This window comes from Apostichopus japonicus, chromosome 9 (assembly GCF_037975245.1).
Source record: "Apostichopus japonicus isolate 1M-3 chromosome 9, ASM3797524v1, whole genome shotgun sequence".
In the NCBI taxonomy this organism is placed as follows: domain Eukaryota; kingdom Metazoa; phylum Echinodermata; class Holothuroidea; order Aspidochirotida; family Stichopodidae; genus Apostichopus; species Apostichopus japonicus.
Window position 1 is genome coordinate 9,687,549 of NC_092569.1, and position 27,352 is coordinate 9,714,900.

At 36.8% G+C, this 27,352-nt stretch overlaps 1 protein-coding gene across 7 annotated transcripts; it reads left to right on the forward strand.

Moving 5' to 3' along the window:
• Window positions 1-813: 813 nt before the first annotated feature.
• LOC139974516 (glucokinase regulatory protein-like) lies at window positions 814-27,298 on the forward strand. Of its 7 annotated transcripts, none has more exons than XM_071981719.1 (19): window positions 814-851; window positions 2,418-2,497; window positions 5,319-5,403; window positions 7,206-7,267; window positions 9,697-9,765; window positions 10,599-10,667; window positions 11,929-12,072; window positions 12,861-12,914; window positions 13,183-13,318; window positions 15,544-15,608; window positions 16,601-16,842; window positions 18,814-18,911; window positions 20,794-20,861; window positions 22,779-22,878; window positions 23,683-23,783; window positions 24,797-25,011; window positions 25,523-25,562; window positions 26,469-26,603; window positions 27,160-27,298. In XM_071981719.1, the coding sequence occupies exons 3-19, from the start codon at window positions 5,325-5,327 to the stop codon at window positions 27,277-27,279; spliced, it is 1,797 nt and encodes a 598-aa protein (XP_071837820.1). In that variant the 5' UTR covers window positions 814-851; window positions 2,418-2,497; window positions 5,319-5,324; the 3' UTR covers window positions 27,280-27,298. The 7 variants fall into 7 exon arrangements, with proteins under 7 accessions (XP_071837820.1, XP_071837819.1, XP_071837817.1 ...); XM_071981718.1 differs by lacking the exon at window positions 814-851 and adding an exon at window positions 857-877; XM_071981716.1 differs by lacking the exon at window positions 814-851 and adding an exon at window positions 884-1,108.
• Window positions 27,299-27,352: the final 54 nt, after the last annotated feature.

A 27,352-nucleotide genomic window follows, 5' to 3' on the forward strand; every position in this document is an offset into this window, starting at 1 on the left:
ATTTAGATTAATAAGGGCGCCTGAAAGCAAATTTCGAAAGTGTATTTTGTTTGTATATGGCACCGAAGATAATACAATGTTTATAAATTGGTTACGGGATTTCTTAAAATATTCTCGGTTTGCTAAGATGGTCGCAATTAAAACTACTCATTAACCCAGTTGAGAACGCTAACTCAACACACTAAATATAAGCGATCTTTTACATAATGAAAATCTAAGGTTGACAAAGCATCTATATCTTCCCCTCGCAACTTTTGTGGAGTGAAAAACTTTGCCAAAAAGCATGGCAGCAAATCAGTGACTGCAAACTTGTCTCAAAACTCCTTAAATGTTGGTATATTTTGCGAATTATGACCGAGGGCATGTGGACAATTCATCAAGAAATAAGCTAGATGTTTGGCCACTTTATGTGTATTGGTATTCTGACACGTATATTTTGCACTGCGCACATGGATTGAAATGTAGGTTAAACACTGGCCCGAATTTCTCGATCACGCTCGGGACCAGGTACTTTAAAGGTACAAAAATACAAAAGGTACTAATTAGGTACAAAAGGTAGTAAACTCGACCCGAGTTTGTGTGACAACAGATTATATAGGCATACACTAAAATTTGTGTTATATAGTTAAGTACCACTGTACCAGGTGCTAATCGGGTGAATTTCCACTTACCGTCATTAACTATTTGTTTGGCAAAGTTATATTAGTCAACAATACCAACTGATTAACTGTCCTTTCGACAACCCGGATTGCCAGGAAACGTCGAAGTACATATCACGCCTAGTTGTATTATGAATGAATACTGTCATGTATAACAGGGGTTCGGATTTACAACTGTGCAACCGCAATTACGTGAGTTTACTGGAAACACGATGAAGGCAAGCAACACTAATATGACGACGTTAGGTCTCATGATAAGATAATTAGTCCAAAGTCAAATGCCACCTTGAGTTTCCGTGTACATGTAGAGATTGCGCCAATTAACGTTCATAGCTTTGGTTCACATGAACAGAATACTGCCTACATCTTATCCATGTTAGTAACGCGAAATGCAAAAGATTGTATGACAAAAGTCAGGGTTGGTTTGGTCTAACATACTACAGCCTACCGTACGTATACAATAACAAGTTCCAGCTGGTACTGTGCATGTGCATGTGTGGTGATTCTAGGCTAAAGTAAAGCTTAAGTTTAAGATCACGTTAGTATGTACTAGTAGACAGTCACAGTAATCGCCTAGGCTATTTTGCAGGTGTATTAGTTTTAGAAAAATGAAAGCAATGAACCTAGGCAAAAGAGATACCTAGGCTTATGTTGTGAATGGCAAGGCCAGCCTTGCTTCTAATGTAAGGCGGTGTTTACCTTTGAGTTAATACTTATGTCGTGACCTTGTATATACACCAAAACAAGTCTCACACTGAGATTCAATGTTATGCACAACGATTTACTGCAATGAGTAGTCCTAGTGATGGAAACGGTCCAAAAATTTGCTCCCAGGAGCCCTTTGCTAATTTCTGTTCATTTGGCATGCAATGTAAATTGAACTCGGCCTAGCCTATACAGAAGTGCAATACATAAACCTAAAGTTACTAAAGGCTTTGCAGGCCATCAGTGATGCACATGGTAAGACTAAACAAGTGTTCGTTTAACCTTTGAACTGATTTATACGGCAAGGCTGCAGTATATTTTTATTCACTACGGTACTTACATAACCTAAAATTGCTTTTTACATCAACATGTGATATCCCCCCCCCCCCCCCAATGGTGTATTTTGTGATCGATAAAGGTTTCTTCACTTGCAAATGTGCTTATCTGCAAGCCTTACAGTGCAAAGCCCCAATGAAGTAATTGCTTGTGAAAATGTGGTTTGCATGATTGAAGAATTCATAAAAACATTTTTGAGAGTATATTTGCATAAAATTGCTCAAATTAATCAATGGGAGACAATTTAAAATATATTTGCTTCAAAGGCTATAAATTGTGGTGTACACATGTATTCAAGTAAATAAACGTAGCTGATTAAAACCCCTCTCGGGCAGGAACGGTAGCAAATTATCACCAAATGTTTAACTTGAACACATCAAGATAGAAGGTACCACCAAATCAAACTACATAAGAATACACATGAATTTTTCCCCTTTATTAATTTAAAAAAAAATTCAACAAACACAAATGAGAACAATGTAAGTGATTTTTCTGGACTGTGTAGTAACGGCTTGGACCGGATTGTAATTGTTCTCAATCGAGTTCCTGTTCCCATGTGCACTAATATCTGCCAATGCAGTTCCTCTTTTGTTTTAAATTGGCAAGCTGCTTCCTTTATGGTACGGTAATAATGAATGCGTTGTTGTGGTTCGATGTACTGTAAGCAATGTAAATCGTTTTTATGTCTCTTAAAACTGTGATTCTCACTGATTTCAGGAACTTTGCAAAGCTGCTGCAACAGAATCTAACCTTCAAAGACACTCAGTGATCTCTGCAAAAGAAGGCAGTTTGGACTTGTGAGTATTTAATACCATATGGAGCATTTCATAACTGTCTACAGACCAAATATGGTACAACCATCGAGAGACTTGAAAGGATATGCATAAAGGAGTACAAACAATTCTTTAGCACCATATAAACATCTGATGTACATTTTATTCTGCAGGTCATTGGTAATCATGCCTTGTGAATATACAGTACAAAAGTTACACTTTTCAATGGAAGCCAGAGATGTTCTTAGCTGTACAAAAACACACATAGTACAACCCCGATGATATGAGATCTGTGTATTGTGCGACCCATGGGGGTTGACTCTAGCTATATTAGCCATGTCTGTGTATATGCTATTACCATCTACAGGTAGGCTATAAGTACTCTTACATAGAGAGAGGTCTTAACTTTAACATGGATTTAATTACTTTCAGAAACCCCTAAAAGCTTTTCTTCTTCTTATTATTATTATTACTATGTATTTGATCAAGCGCTCTACCAAAGATCACAGCGCTTTACAGAAACAAATATAAACTACACAATAACAACAAACACCAACCCTAAACAAAAGCCAAAAAATACAAATATATCTGTGCAGTAAATAAATATGTTTCAATGAGGTCACCTTTGAAGACCGAGACGGAAAGTGCCACACAGATACCCACAGGCAGCTGGTTCCAGAGACAGGGACCAATAACTTGAAAAGATTTATCACCAGTTTTATGCTTTGAGGGTGGAATCATGAGTCTGGTGGTATCAGTTGAGGAGTGGAGTCTACGTCTCAAACCATCAACATTACTTAGAGGAGCTTTATGCAAAGAAAGAAAATGTATCAGATAGCTGGGAGCCTCACCATGCAGAGATTTAAAAACATACAAAAGGATTTTGTACCTAATCCTCTCCTTAATCGGCAGTCAGTGTAGAGTACACAGAAGCTGGGAAGAGCGCTGATCACGTCCGCAATAAAAAAAAACTAACGCGCAGCTTTGTTTTGAAGGCTCTGAAATCACCTAAGATCACTTTCCCAATATATCATAACAAATTGGCCTTTAATCAATGCGCAACAGGACCAAGGCCCTCACTGCATGGTGACAAGTATCCTGCGAAATAAACCTTCAATTTCACAAAGTTAACACTTTTACAAAAAATATTTATATGCTCAGACATGCTCATGGTGGAATCTAAAGTGACGTCCAGGTTCCTTACAGACGATGATCTGTGAATAGAAGCATCGCCAAGCTTTAACTGAATAGTGGGCAGGGATCCTTATATGTGTGGCGAATTCTCTTGTTGCTTCATTTCCCTTCTAGTTCCCAAGTGAGTTCCTATACTTCGTAGTGTGTATTAATACATTATTTATGTGTATTAAGTACATCTTTCATGTGTATAAGGTGCATCTTTCATGTGTATAAGGTGCATCTTTCATGTGTATTAAGAACATCGTCGTGTGTATGAAGTACATCATCGTGTGTATTAGGTACATCTTTGTGTGTATTAGGTACATCCTCGTGTGAATAAAGTACATCGTCTTGTGTGTTAAGTACATCGTCGTTTGTATTAAGTACATTGTCGTGTGCATTAAGTACATCGTCGTGTGCATTAAGTACATCCTTGTGTGTATTAAGAAACATCCTCGTGTGTATTAAGTATATATACATCATTTGTCATCATAAGCCAATCAATAGCTGGGAAGCTAAACTGTACAAGCTCTAGGGCGCTAAAAGTTCTGTACAACTAATAGCTAGGAAACTAAACTACAATTAATAGCTAGGAACTAAACTGTACAATTAATAGAGCAGCTAAACTGTAGAACTGTGAAAGGTATTTCCACGGGCTTGTCAGAGTGATTCCTGGAGGGAAAACCATCTAATTCATCTAAAATACTAGGGAATTCTAAGTCTTTTAGCCTACTTCATCTTAAATACTAGGGAATACTAAGTCTTTTAGCTACGCACTTCATGTAAAATACTAGGGAATACTAAGTCTTTTAGCCTACGTACTTCATCTAATATACTACTGTAGGGAATACTAAGTCTTTTAGACTACTTCACTTAAAATAGTTAGGGAATACTAAGTCTTTTAGACTATTTCATCTAAAATACTAAGGAATACTAAGTCTGTTGGATGGATATGTTAAATATCAGTCTTAGTAGCAGGAATGTGTGCAAACATCACAAGCCTGCCTTTTTTTCTTTATCATTTTGTAAGTAGTCTCAAAGAGAGAAAACTGTAACATGGATAAGGTTTCAAAAAAAGTTTCAAACAAATTATTTAAACAACAGACTATCTAAACACTGGAATACACTTCAAGGTCATCAATTATCATCATGCTCAAATTTCGAGTTTTCACTGCCCATCTCAATGTAGTCGTCCTCAACTGAGATACTTAAACATTTCACAGTACGCAGGAAATCATTTGGAGGATCAGAGCCCCTGGGAAAATAGTCTTGAAACTTCTAACATCTATTTTGATGTCAATACTGATCATCCTTTTATAGAAAGTACAGATGCTTCAAATGGCAAACAAGTTATATATTAGGGCTATGGTCTTCTTTGCAGTTTCACTACTATTGTCTTTAAGAACTGATGTTAAGTGAGCACTCAGCTATGAGCTACAGTAGTTGCATCAATCAAAATACTTCATATCATTCACGCTGCACATTGTGTAGGCTATTCAGTTTTATGTGTTAGTGTTAGAAGTGAGTAGTATACAACCACTAACCAGTCAACATAATGTAAATAATTGCTGTCTGTCATGGTCAAGGCCAACCCAAAAGGTAATGAATACATTGAAATTATTAGAAATAATATTACTTTGATTAAATGTATGTAATTTATTTATTTCAGATCTAAATGGAGGAAGCATCTACTAATCGTGTAACAGAAGGCAGTAATCCTTTGACTTGGAATATAGACACATCAAACCCCAATGGTACGGGCATCTTTCCTCCTTCCATATATTCTGTTGTAAAACATCCCTTTAAGCACGCACGCACTTCCTATGAATTGATAATGTATGTACAGCTTATTACTTTGGTTTAACTTGCTACACATACATAACATTTCTTGCCACCAAATTACGCTTGCACGCACAGAAATTATCATAAGTTTGTTAGTATGCAAAAAAACATGTACCAACATGTAATCTAGACATATCTTGCTTTGGTGTACTTCAATTAAATATGTCATCAACTGTTATGTAGAGGCCTGACTCAGATGTACATCAGGCAGTGAGTGTCACCGCTAAGAGATTTAGCATAAACATGAACACATTCATAAAAATGAAATATGAAATGACCCTCCATGTCCACCAATACTGTACTACTGGCACAACGTCTACCTATCAAATAAAAAGGAATGCCTTTGGATTTATTTGCTTTATAGATGTGTATGTATTCTTTTTTGGACCCTTTGTTGTCTCACTATAATATTTTGACTCTGGACATTCATGTACTGGTGGCCTAGCATGCTGTTCATATAGCCAATGTGCTATTCATCATCATGTTATTTTCATATATTTGAGTGGGTATGTAAAAAATATATCTGGGGTTTAAGGACTACTTATATGGCTAATTTGTTCATGCACCACACTCCCATTGAGAGGGAACCGATCCATTCTTTGTCTGCGGTGCAAGGAGGCATATCATCTATGAAAGCAGGGAAAAGTACAGTCCTCACATTTTGGATGGCAGCTTTGAGGTTTTGTTTCCCATAAAATATTGATATACTGTAATTATGTGCACAATATACTATCAAACATATGTACATATGTATACATATGTACATGTGTATATATATATGTACATATGGGTGCCACCTGCTTGTATACTAGGTGCCCCTTGATTGTAAACTAGGTGCCACTTGATTGTTAACTAGGTGCCACTTGATTGTTAACTAGGTGCTATTTGGCATTTCTTAATATACTATTGATGTACAAACTATCTTATAGCAGCAAGTTTGTTTACATATTATTCAGTGTAATCTTTAGGGAAATAATGCATCTAATAGTGGTTGATGGTCGGGCGCTCCGAAACATTTGAAACATGCTTTCACTTGAAATATTGTCTGAGGGATCAAGGGGATCTAGTTTCACAAGTTGTGAGGGCCATTCGACCTAGCTGGTTCCTGCCATCAACCCTGAGTGTTACGTTGCATTCAGTATGGAAACTATGAAGTATATATCCTCTTGACCACAGATGTGTTATCAGCTGGTGCTTGACCTTTGAACTATGAATAATGATGTAAACTGCAATTTTGAGTAGGTTTATGAGTATCTGCTATGGAGATGACGTACAGTAGGCTTTACATGAATGATTGATGTTTGAAAAGTAATAGAACTCCTTGAGGTTTTAATCATCTGCTTTGGCATGAAATAAAAAACCAAGGTATCTTTTATGCTGAAGTGTAGTCTGGTGTGACTGTAATCGCTGTGAATACCCATTGCTATCGATCAATTAAGTAATTTACATCTTTATAGGAAAGAATTGTTGTGACATTTATAGTCACTGAATTTGGCAGAAGCAGTGAGCAGAAGAAACTAATGGACCCGTATTCTTACCAGTGGGTCTGGAACGGGGAAGGGTGAGGGTGGGACTTGGGTGTTGCTTGTTGTTTTAATGGTACTGAAAGTCTTGGTATCACATTAATTAATTAACAGGCCTTCTAACTGATAACATTGATAATTCATGACACTCAGTTATCACATATTAAGTGTTTTTTCTGTTTGTTTTGTAGATATCGTCAGCCAAATATCGAAGTGTGACTTGGAGATATTTAAAGGATGGATGGACCATGAGGTAATTATGTAAATGACATGTTTGATTGCAAAAACCCAAACCCTAGCCCTAACATACCCTAGTAATTACTCACGGTAGTGTTATAATAGGACCTGGAACATTGTAAGTTAACATGTTAGTGATATGTCTGGGTTGAAAATGATAATGGTGTTATTGACTGCAAAATCTCAAGCAAATTTGTAGACAAAAACAGCATTCAGATCAGCCACTGAAACCATGATGTCATTATCTCATGAATGTACTCCCAATGGTGAGAATTTCTACTTACTACATGATGTGCTAATGAGGCTCTCCAGCGTTCCTTCAGAGGACTCTGTTATGTTGGTCCTAATGTGCTTGAGCTATATCATAGGCGTAGGAGGCTGGGGGGCTGCAGCCCCCCCAACCAAATTTTTTGGTAAAAATTCTGGCAATATGCTGAGAATTTTTCGGGGCACCTACTGAAAGAAGAATAATTTGCAATGTGTTTTTCAATGGTTTAACTTATATTATTATTATCATTATTATTGTAACAACTTCCCCCATAATTCTAACCAATATGGAAAGGTGATAACATGGAAATGATTGTATGTTATTGGCATGTAATGTAATAACCAATGAATGCCTATATGATATGCACATTAACATGTTAAAGGGGCGTATATTAGGTTATATTTTTCGGACAAGTCGTTACAGCCCCCAAATCAAATTAGGCTCCTTCGCCTATGGCTATACTGTTCACAGGATGAGCTGCAAATAGACATCATGGCTGAAAGTTGACAAATTGAAGGTTTAACTTGTGCAGTCTGGCTGAACGGAAAAGAAAAGTGCTTAAAAACACAACTTAAGGTACTTAAAATAATTAGTTTCATATGAAGCTGTGAAAATATGGTTTGAAAGACTTCCTATTCACAAAATTGTATGTACATTGTACACTAATAGTGATCAACACAAGATACCTTTATGGTCTGCAGTCAGAGACTGCAACTGGTCAAGGCACGGAACTAGATAGGATGGATAAGACAGCGCCCTCGTGGGCGTGTGGCTACAGAGCACCGTTTTGTAACCTTAAAGACTTTCTAGGTGTTACTATACTAATACTAAGTGAATAGATCTACTCTCTATATGACCCTGCACAGTAGTATTCTACTGCTGGTACACTAGATTTCCTCTTCATACTGTAATAGACAAACACACACTACTTAAACAGGCTCACATCAACAACCTTTCTTGGGAATTCCCAACCATTTATAACCTTAAACACTTTTCTAGGTGTTACTGTACTAATACTAAGTGAATAGATCTTCTCTCTATATGACCCTGTACAGTAGTATTCTACTGCTGGTACACTATAGTTCCTCTACATACTGTAATAGACAAACACATACTACCTAGACAGGCTCACATCAACAACCTTTCTTGGGAATTCCCAACCATTTATAACCTTAAACACTTTTCTAGGTGTTACTGTACTAATACTAAGTGAATAGATCTACTCTATATATGACCCTGTATGTTAGTATTCTACTGCCGGTACACTATAGTTCCTCTATATACTGTAATAGACAAACACATACTACCTAAACAGGCTCACATACAGTAACGACCTTTCTTGGGAATTCCCAACCATTCATAACAGTCAACAATCCATACAAGGTCTTATTGTGTGTGTAATTATGCCAGCTTGTTCTGGGTTTTGTATTAGACAATCAATCAGCAAGGTTTACACCTTAAATGAAAGGGTCTTGATTTTATCTTTGTTTATATCAAAGTGTGCGAAAATCAACAACATCTGGTCATTAGTGAACTGTTTTGGAGAATTATCCCAGCATATATTGAAGCTTATACCTATCAGTCTGTTTATGGATTCTTCACTTTCCTTAATAGTCACACCTCATTTACTTACTTTTCAGTCTAGATGTAACATAAGTGTAATTGATATACTTTGAAAAAAGAAACCTTTTTATGCTTTACATGTGACAGACGAGGAAGTTTCATTCTTCATTCTGTGTCTCAGCAAGTGTCAGTGCACAGTGTGTTTCATATTTAATGTTATTTTCAGTCAAACTATACCTGTTAATCTTTCACAATAGACTATATACAATATGATTGCAACCCTGCTCACAAAACGTCTCGACAGGATTATATAGACAATCACTGTCATTGAGATATGAAACTAAAGCCTCCTTGACCCTATTCTCATCGGGCCTACTTTCACGGTACTGACTTAATTTCAACAGGGTGCTTCGTCCTTTTTTCAATCGCAAGTTAATTGCCCAAATGGTGAATTCTTTAAAAATTGCCATCTTTGAAAATTTTAATGACCTTTCTTGTTCAGAGACTAATTAGCCAGACGATCAACGTCAGCAACTAAGCAAACAGAAAGCATTCTTATTTATAGCATCATTTGGTTATAACTGTCAGTTTAATGTGGTTTCTCTTCTTTGCAGAATATCTTCAGTGACAGAATATTACAGGCCTTGGAAGATACTATCCATAAAGCAACCCAAGTATTCCAGGTTTGTAGTACCTGTATATCTATACCTGGATTGTTTTATCAGGAAGTGAACTTTCATCTCCATTCCAAACTGCAGCTTCAAGTTATGTATTAAGATGGCATGTCGTTAGTGTCAGTTTGCCATGTGTTTCACTTTCCCTAAAGTAAGTCTCAGATAGGAATACTTTTGCTTCTAACTGACACCCTCAACAAGGAAATGGCTTTGTAGGAATTGCCAACAGCTAAGTGCTGGGTAGCTTTGTACTGTAGTTGGTAGGGCGCTGAGCCATTAACCCAGAGGTAACTGGTTTTAATCATGTTCTAAGCATTAATTTCTTTACTCTTTACCATTCAATAAAGAAATGTTATGTGATCTGTGGACACTCACTTTGGCCTGGATAGATTATTTGATGATGGGAATTGACCTGTATTCCTGAAGTCATTGTTTGGAATTCCCTTCTCCAACCAATAATATTCTACACCTTTTACAAAACACACAAGATGTTAGACCACACATACCACCATCATGAGTTGGAGATTGAGCTCTACAAGTCTTCAACTTAAATTATATCTGGAATCAAAGCAGACAGCTTTCAATTGTGATATTATGTCATTCAAGGAAAGTCTTGTATTCATTTTTAAATCTTCTTCAGTTGGCCTATTGAAATGACAGACCCTCAAACTTTTATAACATATTTACTTACACAGGCCATTTTGCTGTAGATAAGCAATTTTTTAACAGTCTTTTCTCTCTTACTCATTTTTTGGGGGGTGGATAGGGGATGGGGTAGGGGGGCAGGGGAGGAGGATATTCAATCCTCAATATATTCCAGGTTGTCTTTTTATCTTTTCCAGAACCCTACAAAGTCATGCCTAGTAATGAGTGGCTGTGGAACATCGGGGAGACTTGGGTTCTATGTCAGCGTAAGTAGTTGGTCGATCCCTGGTGTGATGTTTGCTGCTGTAACTGTATAATGAGATATGTTTGAAATGTACTGCGTTAGTACAGTTACTCTATGATCTAACAGAATATGTAACACACTGAGTCTACCATGTCATGCATATTGATGAGTTGCCATGGAACATCAGGTGGGTACAAGTGTCACAATGAATTTATTCATTGACTAAGATTATCCTAAATCTGGCTTTTTTTTTTTTTTTTTTTTACTTTTCAATAAAGTTTGTAGTGACACATGAAGGGCAAAATGCAACGATTGAGATCAATCTTATAAAAGTTCCAGATTTGGGTCAGAGAACAGAGTTAAGAAAAAACTTAAATTTTCAACTTAGGGGTGAAATGGTAAGGATGGAATAGTGAATAACTACATACAGTTGAGGACAATCCTTACATACCCATCCTCACCCCCATCCCCCCTCCCCACCTCCCCTTTGATCTATCAAGATGACCCAAACTAGTATCTAAGATACAAGACCACTTGACAGATAAAACCAATAACCAACAGTTCTGAATACATAGACTCACACTGTGAATAATATCAGAGCATACCCCACCCCTTCCCCCTCTCCACTCAGCAGTGTAATACAATGGTATAACTTTGTGCTATGATACGACGAGTATTAGTATGGATAGGGATCTTGCTTCATTCACTTTAACATTGGTTTACAATGGCCTGTTAGAGACCTTTCATACAGTATTGTATTCCATTTGCACACTTGTACGTTTCTATGCTGTTGTCCTAGGTTGAGTCAAGCAGATATATAGCACACATTATCATTGCATACATAGCATGCCACATACTACACAAATAGTTTAATTTATATTTAGTTAGCAGCATAGTATATGACATGTATATGTTGAAGTTACCTCTGGAAGCAGCTGTAAATCAGCTAGTATAGTCACTACATCACAGAGCAGTGTGTGTGACTTCAAATTAAATGCAGATTAAGAATGAAAAGATATCAGTTTGCACATTTACCTTGGAAGGGTTTAATCTTTGACAGCTTGCCATACAGACTAGGTCTATTTATAACACTTTAAGTGAAAACACACTGCTAAACACTCAGCATCACATGACAGTTTTGGTTTATAAGCACACCTGGCGGTAACATTGACATTGTAAGAACACCAGAAGAGAGAGTGGCCGGTCTTAGCGATCAGTTTTGTGTTTTACAAACTGATTACTATACAACATTAACAGGTTTTCTGTTGCACTTTGCTTCACAGCGAGACATCAACAAATTTCTTTGCAGACAAGGAGGGCTTACAGCGTGTTGTGATTATCTCATCGCTGGGGGAGACATAGCTCTTTTAAGATCAACAGAAGCACAGGAAGATGACCCCAACCTCGGACGAAAAGTTCTGGATCAGGTCAGTCTACCCTCAATCAAAGATCATTGATCATTACCAAGCCCTGAGGTGCAGGTTTAATCATGTTCTAGCCCTAACATTTCTCTCTGCTCTGTTGCCATGGTTATTTGTCTGAATCAGTTTTCCTTCTATATTCAGTTACTTTACATTAATTGTCAGCAGTTAGTTTATTATTTGCTGTTTGATAAAAATGTCAGTTACTCTGAGTAACTTATATTTTACTACCTAACAGGACACGAGACACTTTTTCATAATACCTTTTCTCCTCCTTTGAAATTTTGTATTATTGCCCATACATTATTGTAAGGTAGGACACTATTCCCAATTGCAACACTGAATGGACATCATTGATATATCTTACTATAATTGTACCTCATAGCTGTTTAATACAAACTCATACTTTATTTTAATTTTTGCAAATCGTCCTTGTGCCCAAAAGATTGCCATATTACCCCCTTCTCTTAATAATCCACTGTTAAAGCCATCATCCTTCATTGAATGGCTCATTTAACTCTTAGTAGATATCCATTCCTTTGGAAATACTGTAACATTAGTTTCTTTCCATATTGACCAATAATAAAAAAGGGCAACATAAACTTGTTACACAGCTCATTGTGTAGCATACCTTACATGGCTGTATTCATGATTATAGAAAGTATATGATGTTATGGAATTGCTTTGCATTGTTAGATATTGAAATTCTGTGCAGTTCATTCTTTCAATTTTGTTCCCTATATGACTATTTTGCTTCTAATTTTTTTGTTTCGCTTTCTTCTTCTTTACTATAGTTGTGTGCTGAAAAGGAATATGTACTGTACATCGGGATCACATGTGGTTTGTCCGTGAGTACAGTAGTTCATTTGAGTTCATTATTGCAGTGTGTGAGCAAACTCTCAATGTTCAGTGAGCAATCTTTATTTATTGAGGTGCAGGATTAACAGTTAATGATGTATTCTTCAGAATTATGGTATTCATTAACATTAACTAATTAACATTTGTTTTACCTAAATAGGGTTCAAAGTAGCATGTATACTGGAGCGACACCAAACATGTTTTGCTGAGTTTTCTTGAATTTAATTACGACTGGACAATGAATTTTATTTTCTTCAGGCTGCGTATGTTGCGGGACAAATAGATCACTGCCTGCAAAATCTTGATCGGTTCTATCCGGTCCTGATTGGTTTTAATCCTCTTAATCAAGCTAGGGATAATCAAGTGGAGAATTGGAATCAGACATGTGCCTCAGGTTTGTTGTATTTTCATTTATTAATATCTTGATCGGTTCTATCCGGTCTTGATTGGTTTTAAACCTCTTAATCAAGCCAGGGATAATCAAGTGGAGAATTGGAATCAGACATGTGCCTCAGGTTTGTTGTATTTTCATTTATTAATATCTTGATCGGTTCTATCCGGTCTTGATTGGTTTTAAACCTCTTAATCAAGCCAGGGATAATCAAGTGGAGAATTGGAATCAGACATGTGCCTCAGGTTTGTTGTATTTTCATTTATTAATATCTTGATCGGTTCTATCCGGTCTTGATTGGTTTTAAACCTCTTAAAGCAGCATTTTGCGTCCTTTTCTATGATTTTTCTCAACCTCACTGATTCCACTTTGCCATAACGACATACATAACTAGCTAATCTATTTATATTTTACTTCAGATGGTGGCATAAAAGTCGAAAAATTTGCAACTTTCAACTTTGTTGTTCTCCAAGATATTTTCCGTTGGGAACCCAATAAACCTCGCCCATAATATGAATATTTAAACACTACGAACGTCATTGACAGATACGTAATATAACACCACGCTTGATTTGTGTACAGTCTATATGGCAGTTGTACCAGGGAGTTGCATAACAACTCCCTGGTACAACCATCGCGAAGTCTTGAATCTATTTTTAGCAACGGCTCATAACTAAACCTGCATCTCTGATTGGTTGAATTCAAACTAGTGGGTTTGGCGGAATTGTATGCGATTAATTTTAACTGTGAAATTTGTCGAGGACACTCTTCTCATTTATCGACATAAATCGTTAATTACTCGCTAATTAATGCTCTTGGCAGGGTGAAACTTGGATGGTATCTTAGATTGCTGTTTTATGATTGATACATGTAAAAAAATCGATGCATATTAAAAAAGTGGAAAAAAGCGACCCAACGCAAAATGCTGCTTTAATCAAGCTAGGGATAATCAAGTGGAGAATTGGAATCAGACATGTGCCTCAGGTTTGTTGTATTTTCATTTATTAACGATGAATGAAACCATGAAAGTCACACGACAGTCGTTTTCATATCCATTGTGTTGACTATACCCTTCAATTTTTCCATCAAGTGGTAATGAAATGGTCGTAAGAACATTAAAGACAAATGCCAGGTGCTGTACTATAAAAGTAAAGTAGGTAATAGATTAGTGTAGAAGTTAAAAAAGAATGGAGATGGAACCCATTTCTTGACTTCAGTCAGACAATTCCTTTGAATTAATTATTATATATGATCAGTCTTGTCAACACCCCACTCTAGTGATTTCCTGTAGTGGGAACTGTTTGGTATATTAAAACTTCAAACAGAGTCTATCCTCATTATCATACTTTGCCAACATCACACTCAAGGGACTTCCCCGAGTGGTATGAAACTGTTAGTATCTCAAAGGGATATCCCAGATGATATGCCAATACTCCACTGCAGCAGTGTTCATAATGCCAAATAGCAATGCAGGCTGCTTGACTATAGAGTAGCAATGCAGGCTGTTAGGCTATAAAATAGCAATGCCCCCTGTAAGGCTAATAGCAATGCCAGCTGTTAGGCTATAAAATAACAATGCACACTGTAAGGCTCATAGCAATGCACGCTGTTAGGCTAATAGCAATGCACACTGTTAGGCTATTAAATAGCAATGCAGGCTGTAAGGCTATAAAATAGCAATTCATGCTGTTAGGCTATAGGATGACTTGAATGACAGAACTACACAAACAAACATGGCTTGTTTATCAAATGGAGATGAAGTAGGTAGTAAGCTGTTAGTACCCAAGTAGGTAGTAAGCTGTTAGTACCTAAGTAGGTAGTAAGCTGTTAGTACCTAAGTAGGTAGTAAGCTGTTAGTACCTAAGTAGGTAGTAAGCTGTTAGTACCTAAGTAGGTAGTAAGCTGTTAGTACCTAAGTAGGTAGTAAGCTGTTAGTACCTAAGTGGATACTATATTACCCACATTATGAGATCTATCAATATCACACTCAAGTGTTATGACTGAAACCTGTCACTTAAAAGGTATACATTAAAGGGAATATGCCCTCCCTCATTTTAGAAACATTTTCGTTATCAAATTATAATGGGTCTACTGGAATGTGATTCCTTTAGTCTAGGCTACTGAAACCTCTGTGATTAAAGGCAATCATACATTTACATATATGCAAATGTTAGGTAGCAAATGTAATCACTATGGTTACACATAGATCTTTGCTTTTCTCTTGACAGTATTTAACAGAATGCAAGAAGCACAGTCTCAGAACAAAGCAGCCATTTTGAATCCAGTGATTGGGGTAAGATGTACCAATATACTGTGAATTTATCACATAACTTTCTGCCCCTCTGATGCTCCATCCTGATGCAATGGTGTTACATGCACCTTGCAGTAGTAGTCAAGTCTGAGAGCCCTCTCTAAAATCATGATAATCAAATCCTTTAGATGGACAAAAATTAATTCTACTGGATTAAAAAACATCCATCTGACTATTAGAGACCACGGTCAAACTCACCCAATACCGCAAGATTCTGTATTCCATTGAGGTCAGTTTCCTGCCACTGAAAATTATTCTATATACATATGCAAGAGAATATGGGTGGGCAGCTCATTGTCATTTGTTATCAATTTGTCCGAACTGGGTGAACAGCCCTTTATCATTTGTTATTAATTTATCCACACTGGTTGGACAGCATCAATTTGTTCGGACTGGGTGGACAGCTCTTTATCATTCGTAATCAAGTTGTCCGCACTGGGTGGACAGTTCTTTATCATTTGTTACTAATTTGTCCGGACTGGGTGGACAGCTCTTTATCATTTGTCATTAATTTGTCCGGACTGGGTGGACAGCTCTTTATCATTTGTCATTAATTTGTCCGGACTGAGTGGACAGCTCTTTATCATTTGTCATTAATTTGTCCGGACTGAGTGGACAGCTCTTTATCATTTGTTATTAATTTGTCCACACTGGGTGGACAGCTTTTTATCATTTGTTATTAATTTGTCTGCACTGAGTGGACAGCTCTTTATCATTTGTTATTAATTTGTCCACACTGGGTGGACAGCTCTTTATCATGCGTTAATCGATTTGTCCGGACTGAGTGGACAGCTCTTTATCATTCGTTATTAATTTGTCCGGACTTGGTGGACAGCTCTTTATCATTCGTTATCAATTTGTCCAGACTTGGTGGACAGCTCCTTATCATTCAGTGTAATATGGGTGGACAGGTCTTTGGTTTTCCTCATATTCCATCACTACAGATATACTCTCCTGTATTTTCTTCTCTGTAGCCGGAACCGATAACAGGTTCTTCGAGAATGAAGGGTGGAACAGCGACTAAAGTGTTACTGGACGTCATCTTTCAAGTCAGCCTGCACACGGTCATGGGTGATACGAACAGAAGCTCCAACAACAACAGCAGTAGCAGGGGTATGGTAAAGACACTACTTAATATGTACTACAAGGTCTTGAAGGATATTCCTGACAGACGACAAGACGATATAGCGACGGTAATCTCAGCTGCAGGGAAGAGGTAACCATGGTGATAACTTGAATTAAACCTGTCAACATATTTATTGCTTTCAGTCCATTGAAAGTACCATTCCAGTTAATTTTAAAGAGGGTGGTGGTTAGGGTGAGGAGGTAAGAGCTTTGGGTTCCAATTAGAGATGGTTTAAACTTGTACGCACCCTGCATGCTTTCAGTTTCTTTGTATTTAAAGGAGCTGGTATGTGGGGTATGCTACACTTGACTAGATTTAGATGAAACTCAGCTCTGAATTCAACAATTAGATCCAGGCAGAACTCCATATCATCCGAGCAGTAGCAAGGTTTTATCTGAATTTATAGATTGTACTGTTTAAAGCTCCAATTTTCAAAGGTTTTGTTTTTCTTTGGCGAGTGTAATCCGTGCGTATTTCCAGGGGCAGTTTCTTTTTATTAGAAAATTAATTTACTTGACCAGGCTAATCTGAATATGCACTCTCTGAGATGATGATAATAAGAGTTGTTTACACTCATAGCCAATAGCCTGTATCAATAAGAAAGTTGTTCTCGAAGTGGCCCAGTTGAAGGTCAATTCAGTTTTTTTCTATCAAGTTATCTCGTGTTGTTCTCTTCACTCCTCACAGGACACTCGATTCATAAACATGATATACCATTCTTCATACAATAACATGAAACTAGCTTTCAAAGCAGTCATTTCCTTATTTTCATACTGATTTTGCAGAAATAAACTACGATAAGAGTCTAATATACATAAGGGTCAATTGAAAAGTGAAATACATAACAAAACCGAAAGTGGGGACATTTATTCTAGTATGTTACGATCAGGAAAACTTTCGGTAGTCTATTTTGATTGGGTTAGTTATAGGCTCCCTCCCTTCAAGTACCTCTTCTGTTGTTTAGGGAAACCTTTCGTTTTGATGTGTGAAGATATTTGGGCGAAAGGAAAAGTATATTGTTTTTCAAAATTAACATTATGATATGATTGTTGTCAAGTAGCTGTTAGCTACCGATTTGTCGACATAATATTTAGTCTCTTCAAGTTGAATTACAGTTTTATAGCTTCGTAAAAATATGTAAAGCTGTGATTAATAAAGGTTTAACATAAGACAAAGAATACCAATCAAGAAGTCATATTATGTTAAACTTGGCATCTAGCTATAGAGTGGATTTTACCTAGTTTAGTGAAAGCATAATACATATCACCAAGGAGGATACAGTGCTAAAGTAACATAAATATTTATATCACATATGAAAGTGAAATTATGATAAGTTGGGAGACTATGGTAGTCATATTACCCACATCCTTATTAACATAAAGGTTTTGAAAAGTTGTTGTTTTAGAAGGAGTGAGATTATACGATGTCTTCAGTAGTTTATTATCTGGCCGACTAAACTAAGCCGCAGCCCTTGCATGCATCGTAGGCTGCCCCAGTGACCGAACCTATCAAGCAACAGAAGCAAGTTCAAAATGAACGTGATGAGAGGGGGTGTCTAGTGTGCCTGATGAAACCCACCAAAATGGATAAATAGGCAGACTTATTAGGAGTGATTTGAATTCAAGTTGTGAAGTCTCACACCCAAAAGACAGCTTTAGGAATATTGTGGACAGGTTGTGGTCATCATTTACTGTAGTCCTGTTTTATCTCGTCGATGGCTGCACTGAGGTCGCAAGCCTCTCCTGGTTGCTGCTTCTTTTTTTTCACTACAGAGTTTGTCTCTAATTATGAAAGTCTATGAAATAAACTTTTCTTAATGATGGCAGCTGAAAACAAATGAAGGTCTTAAATTTGCAGGGTTAAAAGTAAAGTAACAGGTTTAGTAAGACATTTTTTTTTGTTATTTAGATCCTCTGAGTGATATGAGATTAATTCTACGTTTAAAAGAAATGATTGTAAAATTTTCCTTTTCTTATTACAAATATGACAAATATGTTCTAGTAAATTTAACTGTATTGGTTGTTTGATTGATTTGTGACTTTTGTTTTTCTTTCATAACAGCTTAAACAGCAATGGACATCTCTATTACCTGGGAAAAGATCACCTTGGTATGCTAGGCCTGATCGATGCATCAGAATGTCCTCCAACATATGGCTCAGGTAATATTATTAATATCATATTAAATATACTTTTCCTCTTTGCTCTTATACTTTGGTTCATGTTGTTGTTGTTTATTCTATTTTGAGTCATTGACCATCTTCATTTGAGTAAATTATTCACTCAGAAATGCCTGATACATAAATCATGTGACTGTCATAAGCATGCTGTGACAGTCACTTTAAAAAGCTGAACCATTAGACTCGGACAACAGAACAAAATATATGGTTGGATAAGTATTAAACCTCCATAGTAATACTAGTGATATGCAGATGACAAGGCCAACCTTGCATGCCTTGAAATGCACATTAAAAAGCTGAACCATTACACCCGGCCAACAGAACAAAATATATGGTTGGATAAGTATTAAACCTCCCTAGTAATACTAGTGATATATAGATGAAAGGGGCAACCTTGCATGCCATGAAATGTACATTAAACAGCTGAACCATTAGACCCAACAGAGGTATACTGTTGGGTATATGTATACTGTACATTAAACCTCCCTCGTAATAGCAGTGTTATGGAGATGACAGGGTGAACCTTGCATGCTGTAAAATAAACATTAAAAGCCTGTACCGATTCACCCCACCAGAACACATAACCTAAACATTAATTTCACTTGAAGTTCAAGCCATACATGTGTAGGCTGTGTCAACATAAAAAGTGGGGGATGGGGGGTGGGCCACTATATCTAGTAGGCTTGATAAAACATGATGAAGTGAAATAAGGATGAAATGTATAGGTTTACTGGTCCACTGGACAAGTATATTGTATGTGAGAATGGGTTTGGTAGTATATGTGGTATATATAGGTATCCTTAGAATATCAAACCTATTGTGTGGATACTGATTCTACAGAGCCTGAGAGGTGAATTTCAGACCAACTTAAAACCATAAAGAAGGAAAATTAGTTACAATTTTGTGTAGGTAAACTATTACAATTGACAAGTGAAATGGAAATCCCAAATTTTTTAGACAAAATGACAAGCTGAGATTCTGGCAAATGACATATTGTTTAGACACAGCAAATGCACAATCATAGTTTTCTGTTTGGTTTGCTTTGACTTGAACACATACTTGAATTGACAAATTTTGAAAATATAGTGCAGCCCCAACATGAATATGAATCCCTGTGGCCCATGTAGTAGAGCTACCTAATCTAGTACGACTCTTGTCATATTAGAATGAATTTGTCTTGATCAGCTCTGCAGAGAAACTGTCTGACAAAAGATCTAGGAATTGTTGTGATTGTAGTCTTGATGTATGATACCTCAATGCTGAAACCCAGTTTTGTATTAGAGTTTAAGTATTTCCCCAGAGTTAGGAAGACAACAAAAGTTCATTTGACACCACCATCCTCTGTAATGATGGTTGTTGAACACCGACATGTAACAAAGCCTAAGTTCCCTTTTCAATAAATGTTCCAAGAGTGAGGATGCATGCATGTAGTTCTTGCACCCTCTCCCACTCCCAAGAGATCCCAAAACATCCCCATCCTACGGATGAGAGTGTCAGCATCTGACCAATGTGTCAAATACTGACCGAGATGAAGGCTCATCACTGCACTGCAGCTGTAGTGAGTGAAGTTACTTTGAAACCATCAAAAGAATAAACCCAAACTCCAGTTCCCAATTTGTAAAACCAGAAAAAAAACTAATCCACGGAAGACTCCCCTCAACAACCATCGCAAATCAGCAAGTTTAAATAGGTCAAGAGAATCTGGTTCCCTGGTGAGGGTGTAAGTCGGGAACCTAATGATTTAGGGGCAGTCACCCTCACAGCTACACAAGAGTCTTGATCTTGAAGTATTCTGTCTAGATGATCACATATAAACCTTTGTGGTATCTCATGTCATTTTTGCCTCCTCTTCATTTTCTTAAAGATTTTGAGGACGTCCGTGGTTTCTTGCAGGGAGGTTTCTCATCGTGGGGCAATAAGGAAGGAGACCTGGTAAGGATATTAATATTTATTTGAATTTGGAATGCAATAAAAGTTTTTATCTCAATACATTACATGTATAGAGATATTGTAACAGTAAGTGGCACTCTCTCTTCTCTTAAAAATTTTCAGCGTCTTCAAACAAAGTTCTTTTTCTCTGGAATTTCCAGAGCAAGAATATATCATATAGACCAACAAAAGTTACTATTTTTTATTCCAGAATTGTATCTCATTCTGTGACTTTTTCACCGATTTATGTCCAAATCAGGCCAATTTGGACTGAAAACACACTTTGACAGACCTGTTTTGCACACGCTCCAAAACTTATGTTTTATGAAAGAGAATAGAATAGAACTGTCTTTCAACAGTGGTATCGTCTAAGATAGGGTCCTATGTATTATATATTTTATTAACATTTTAAACTTTCATTTGTTGTTTACAGGTAGGTATTAATAAGACTTTTACTACCTGTATATGACATTTTATGGCTTTTATTTGCTTTATTTGATGTTTAAATGATTTTTCTTTCTTAAAACAACACTGAGCTGCCGCCCCTACTATTAGTTAAAAGGTCCGTTTTGATGATTAAGCCCCGCCCCCAAGTCTGTTTTGTAGCAGATTGGCTATGACTCATAACAGCTACACGAAAATGGCTACGCTCGCGACCAATTTCTGTAGTGTAGTTAGGTACTCGAGGTGTTAATGTATTGCATGCTAATTACATTCTGTACTGCTGAATTCCATTTAAGGATAGTGCTGGTGTTCAGGTAGCTTTTCAGAGCAAGGGCCATGATAAGTTTGTTTGATTGCCCTTCATGTTTTTTGTATAATTACGTATACACATTCTTGTATTTCTGAAGGCCACTTACTGTAGGCCTAGTGCATTTAAAAAATATATATATATATAAGCCTAGGCCTATTAGGCTTTCAGTGATAGCCACATTAGCATTGTACTGGTGTTCAGACAGCTTTTCCTAGGAAGGACCAGGGTAAGTTTGTTTGATGGGTACGTATAAAAGAGGAGCCGGCCATAGCATCACAACTTTTATGAGACTATAAAAATTGTATAAGGTTATGTTTTATTTATAAGGATATAAGATGTATAAGGTTATATGAAGTATGTTTAGCTTTCTTTTGAACCTGTAATGTTTCACATCAAATGTACAAAGAATTAAAATAAAATAACAAAATGGAGAGGAACTGAGGTGGCTATTAGGGGAAGAGGAGGCCACCCATCACTTGCATATGAAAACTTGTAATCTTCTTTTACATTATTTTTTTCCAAGTCATAAATCCATGAAATCTTCATGTCCAAAAAATTGAGATGGAAAAACGTGGGTTGTTTTGATATCTAGAAATGGACACAGTTTTGATGGTAGTCACCACTACAGTAACATACAGTAGGTCAATAGGCCTAGCTCTCAAGGCAGGCATCAAGAATATGGTCGAGTTGTTCGCCTCTTCTAATTTGGCTGTTGTCATTGACGTCAAACTATATGACCAAAAAGTCCAACAGAGACTGACCTAAGATGAAGGATACCACATAAAAAACAAGTTCTTAGGTATTCTATGACATTACTAAACCTTGCAATGTCGTTCTTTCGACTAACAGGCAATGAGCGCTAAAGGCAAGACTAGCAGGATAAAGTGTAACCTGCAGAGACTATTCGTGGCAAAGTAGCAAAAATGCAAGTTATATATTTGTTGTACCATGATTGATATTGATAATTGTAGAGACAGAGCAAAGATTTGAAATTAGGAATCAAAATTAAAACTTCCAGTATTGAGATACTGCATCATTGATGCTCTTGTTATTTTCTAAATCAGGTTTAGCTATTGGTTTATATACAACTTTCATCATGTCAAGCTATGTGTAATGTCTATTCCTGGATATGCTTGGTAAATTGGTTAATTTTCTGATCTTTGTAGGGAAATAGCCAGAATGACATCAGCATTGAAGCCTTTACCAAACACAACCTGCTTCATCTTACAGCAAACGATACAGTGATCCTTGTTGGTAGTTCATCTGGTAAGTCAATTATATCATATTTATGTCAATTACTACTTTAACCAGAACCACCCCCCCCCCTCCTCCCCTCACCATCATTGTGTGTGTGTAGGGGATATGATCCTGATTGAGATGCAAGGAGTGCCCCTGTCGGGAAGATAAATTGTGGGAGAAAACAATAAAAATATGTAAAAGACAGTCTTTTTTACTGTGAATGGTTATCTGTACGGCTGCTATGTAACTAACTGTGCAATGCAAAATCTGAGGGAGGTGCGTTTGCACAGAGGGTTGCCCTCCTCTATGACACTGTGTTTGAGCTTTATTTATCATTCTTACCTTACACCACAGAAGAATCAATGACTTCATATGATTCTTTATATTAAATTGTACAGGAATCTGAAATTAAGTGTTGGAGCCATTTAAATTACTTAATCCTCATCTTTGCATCTCTTTGTCTCCTTTTTTTTTCTTTTTCTTTTTTCATGTGTTTTTTTTTTTCCTATTTCATTGTATTTTTGTCACCTGATGCACATAGTATCATACAATAATATTGTATCATAATGATAAAATATAAAACTCCATAACAATATATTTGCATATAGTATTACATGGTACAATGATATATTATGATAACAATATATTGTTATTATTTTTTTTTTAATATTACAGTACAATAGAATTGTAAACTAGCATGTGAGTTGGCTGTTTTTGTTGCTGGTGTCATTTAGTATTAATAGTTTACAACACAAGTTTATAGAGTTTGCTGTTTTAATCATTTTGCCAGTTATTACATATTTCTGTTATAGTCTTTAATTTTCCTTCTAGCAGTTAAAGAAGATGATGCTGAATTATTCAATGTTTGGAGAGAAGTTAAGAAGACAGCTGCTACCACAGTCTGCTTAGCAACCAACCAGTCAAACTCTCAGGTAAGTCTGTTTCCATCACCTTGGTAACCATATTGTTGATAACTTGTTTACAGATTGTTGAGTAACAGCAAACTTTCCTATGGTAGATATGTTAGCATAGTCTGTAATGGGCTTGCACGATTATGTTTGTATAGTGTAGCAACGGCGAACTCTCTGTGCTCAAGAATGAATAATTTGGTTGTGTTGCTTTCACCATCACCATGTTTCAGGCTTTTGCTCTTTCTTGATCATTGTCCCCTCTGAATGCAGACTGCCAGGCCCAGCTTTAACCCCGTCAGAGACCCATTGCAATCAGAAAATTGTAGATTCTCATTGAACCTAATGGGAGCAGACAGGTAATAGTTGGGAATTTGAAATTGCATACCTGTCTATGAAATGAATGTGTTTTTGTGAATGAGCAGTTTCATGACTATGTTTAACACACCACCCTACCAACACTCCCCTGCCCAACCCCCCCCCCCGGTCTCTTCCCCGTCAGAGAAGCATTCAAAATTGGGATTGCCAACAAACAACAAAATGAATGTATCAGTGCTAACCTCACTGGTTTGAAAAATGGTCTAGCCAATGATATTTTTGCTCTTTCATAGGAAGATTTATACATGACTAAAGCTAACAATGTTATATTAAGTTTACCAGTAAACCTCCTGTTTGGCCTAATATCATCTCTCAATTGACGAGGAACAACCGACCTGTAATATTGCTGGTGAAAATTACAGCACATACTCAGATGATGAGTGAACTGATCAACTTCCTTGTATTTGGTTTGAGAGAAAATGACTTCTGACTTGACCCCTTACAAAATATCACGATTCTGTCTGAAAAGTCAGTCCAACATGAAAGAAAGTCCACAGTTTCGAAGGAAGAAACATAAAACAGAAAACTAATGTTTAATAGAAACTGCAATTAGTGGTCTACTATTACTTACGCACTAATTAGTAGACCTAACTAATATAATGTAGATATTATGACATTTCATTCTTTGTTATTATACCTTCAATTTTTTGTCCCTGCAGGTCATAGATGAAGGTGTAAACCTACAAATTAACCTGCAGATTCACTGGGCACAGCTGAAGAAGTACATGGCAGAATTCCCAGCATCTCTTCAGCAACAGATTAAGGATAACTTGATGCAAATCTCTACCAAACAGACTCTGAACATGATCAGCACTGGAGCTCATATTCTCAAAGGAAAAGTCTATCACAATTATATGATTGACTTAAAACTAAGGTAGGATCTTTGATGTGGAGTTTTGGAAAGAGGGGGGTAGGGGGAATATTTTACCTTAACCTTAAAACTTTTGTAAAGTAATTTGTAATTTTGTAATTTGTTGGGTTAACATGGTCATTACCAATGTAGTTTTTGGGAGGTATACTGTTAGTAGCAATATTTTCTTGGAAGTATTTGGTTGGAAGTGGGGATGAGGGGGGGGGGGGATGATGTGGTGGGAGAGGAGTTAAAGCAGACTGTTCATATTTTAATAGAGGAATTGGTTGAACAATTAGCGTATGAGTATTTATTCCAAACGTTACTGTGTGACATCTTTAATAGCTTCACAAACTCTATTAGAAATCTGCAGTAGGTGCTTTCAGATATTCTCTACTAACATCAAGCTACAGGTTTCAATAACTTTCAAACTCTAATAACAGGAAATGAAAGAACATTGAGTATGAGTTAGTAGGAATAGAAACCCACTAGGTAAATGTTTCAATTATCAGCTGTTTGGTTTCGTTTTTTACAGCAACAACAAGTTATTCTACCGTGGAATCAGTATCATTGTGGTGAGTTTTCCTTTGCCGATTCTGGGTCATACCCCATTCCCCCCCCCCAACCTCTGAGGTTAAGATCACCACTTTGAATTCTTTATAGATTGAATTGTCACGTTGGTTGGAAGGGGTGAATAGCAGGGATGGGAAGGGGGAGGTGGAATGAAGAATTCAAAGGTATTACAACATTTTAGACTTTACATCTTTTCAGTTTACACCTGGGATATCGCATCCCCAAAATTTGCATTTCATGTCGTTTCTGGGCTTAACCTAATTTTGTAAGTGAAGTGTCATATGTGCCATCAATTAGGCTAACACTAGAGGAAGGAGTGAACAAATGTAATCTAAAAGTGTCAAATCAATATTTCTCTTTTCTTTTTACATTCTTAAATAGGTTAAACAGCTAATCATGCATTGTGGGTAGGCCATAGGAGCCAATTTTCAAAGCGATCGTATTCAGTCCAACAGAAAGCGGTTAACTTTAAAATCGAATATTAGATAATTTTGAGGTTACCGAATAATATAAATTGTCTTTGATTCCTGCCTTCGTTATTCCTTTAAAATTGATGTTTTTCCTGCATTGAAAGTTGTACTGATTTATTCTGTACACTTTCAATGTCTCATATATAACTTGCCAGCAGTATGACATGATCCAGATGTCATCTCATGTCCAGGTCCTCAAGGCATTGTCATCTATGTGTTCTCCATTGGCTCTGTTTGTTATCATGTCAGTAGCCACACTAAAGGATAACAGAGTTTGGTGCCTTAGGTGCTGTGAAGCATGTGTGTCTTCCCAGATTAGACAGAGAAGTCTTACCGTTTGTGTCACTGTACAGTGTTTAATACAGGACTTGTATATGTATTTTCATTATCGTCAGTAGGGAGAGCACTGACTTCACCTTTTTTCTCGTACATTTTCAGAAACTTTTGGGCGTTTCAGAGGACAAGGCAAGAAATGCTATACTTCGGTCTATGTATAGGATGGACAACCTAACCACAGACCAGACTGAAGCTCAGATATCACAGCACATATTGAACGCATCCAATATACCAAAGGTATTTTTTTTTTCAATTTTGATGAAACCACAAACTATAACTTGGTAATCAGCTCTTAATTTGTTTGTGATCACTCAATATTGTCAGACTCTGAGATTCAATAATCAGTTTGTCTGCGTCATTAAGCCTACAGTGGAATAACGACCCCCTTACCGGTTCGAACCTCCGGACATACCATCAGCGTCCATAGCCTAGTGGTTAGGGTGTCCCCATATAAAGCGGGAGGCCCAGGTTTGAAATCCAGTGGAGGCTGGAAGTTTTTTCACTGTTCTGGATTTTCCAACTCACTACGATTTCAATTATATATATATATATATATTAATTTGCCTTTGTCCTTTACCTCCATTTCAATAACAAAGTCTGTTCAAAGTTTCTCTTTCGAGATCCGGCTTTAGGAATCACAAATAATTTTGAGTTGGTAAGAATCATGTTTAATCTCTAGAGCAAGGCAAAATATGTCACCAAAAACAGAACTAGTATTGTTCAATACTCAATGACCTGCTGTATGCAAATGAGTCACTATAACATTGTGTCTGTTTTACTTTTGATATGTCAGGTACTACCAGTAACAATATTGTTGCTTGGCATCAAAGGTTGCACCATAGAAAGGGCGCTACAAACTTTGACCGAGTACCCAGCCATCAGAACAGCCTTCCAGACATTGAGTAAGCACTAACAATTTTCTAAACCAACTGTAGTCAAGTAGTCAAGGATATGTACCATGTGCATATGGATCATATTTCTGAAAT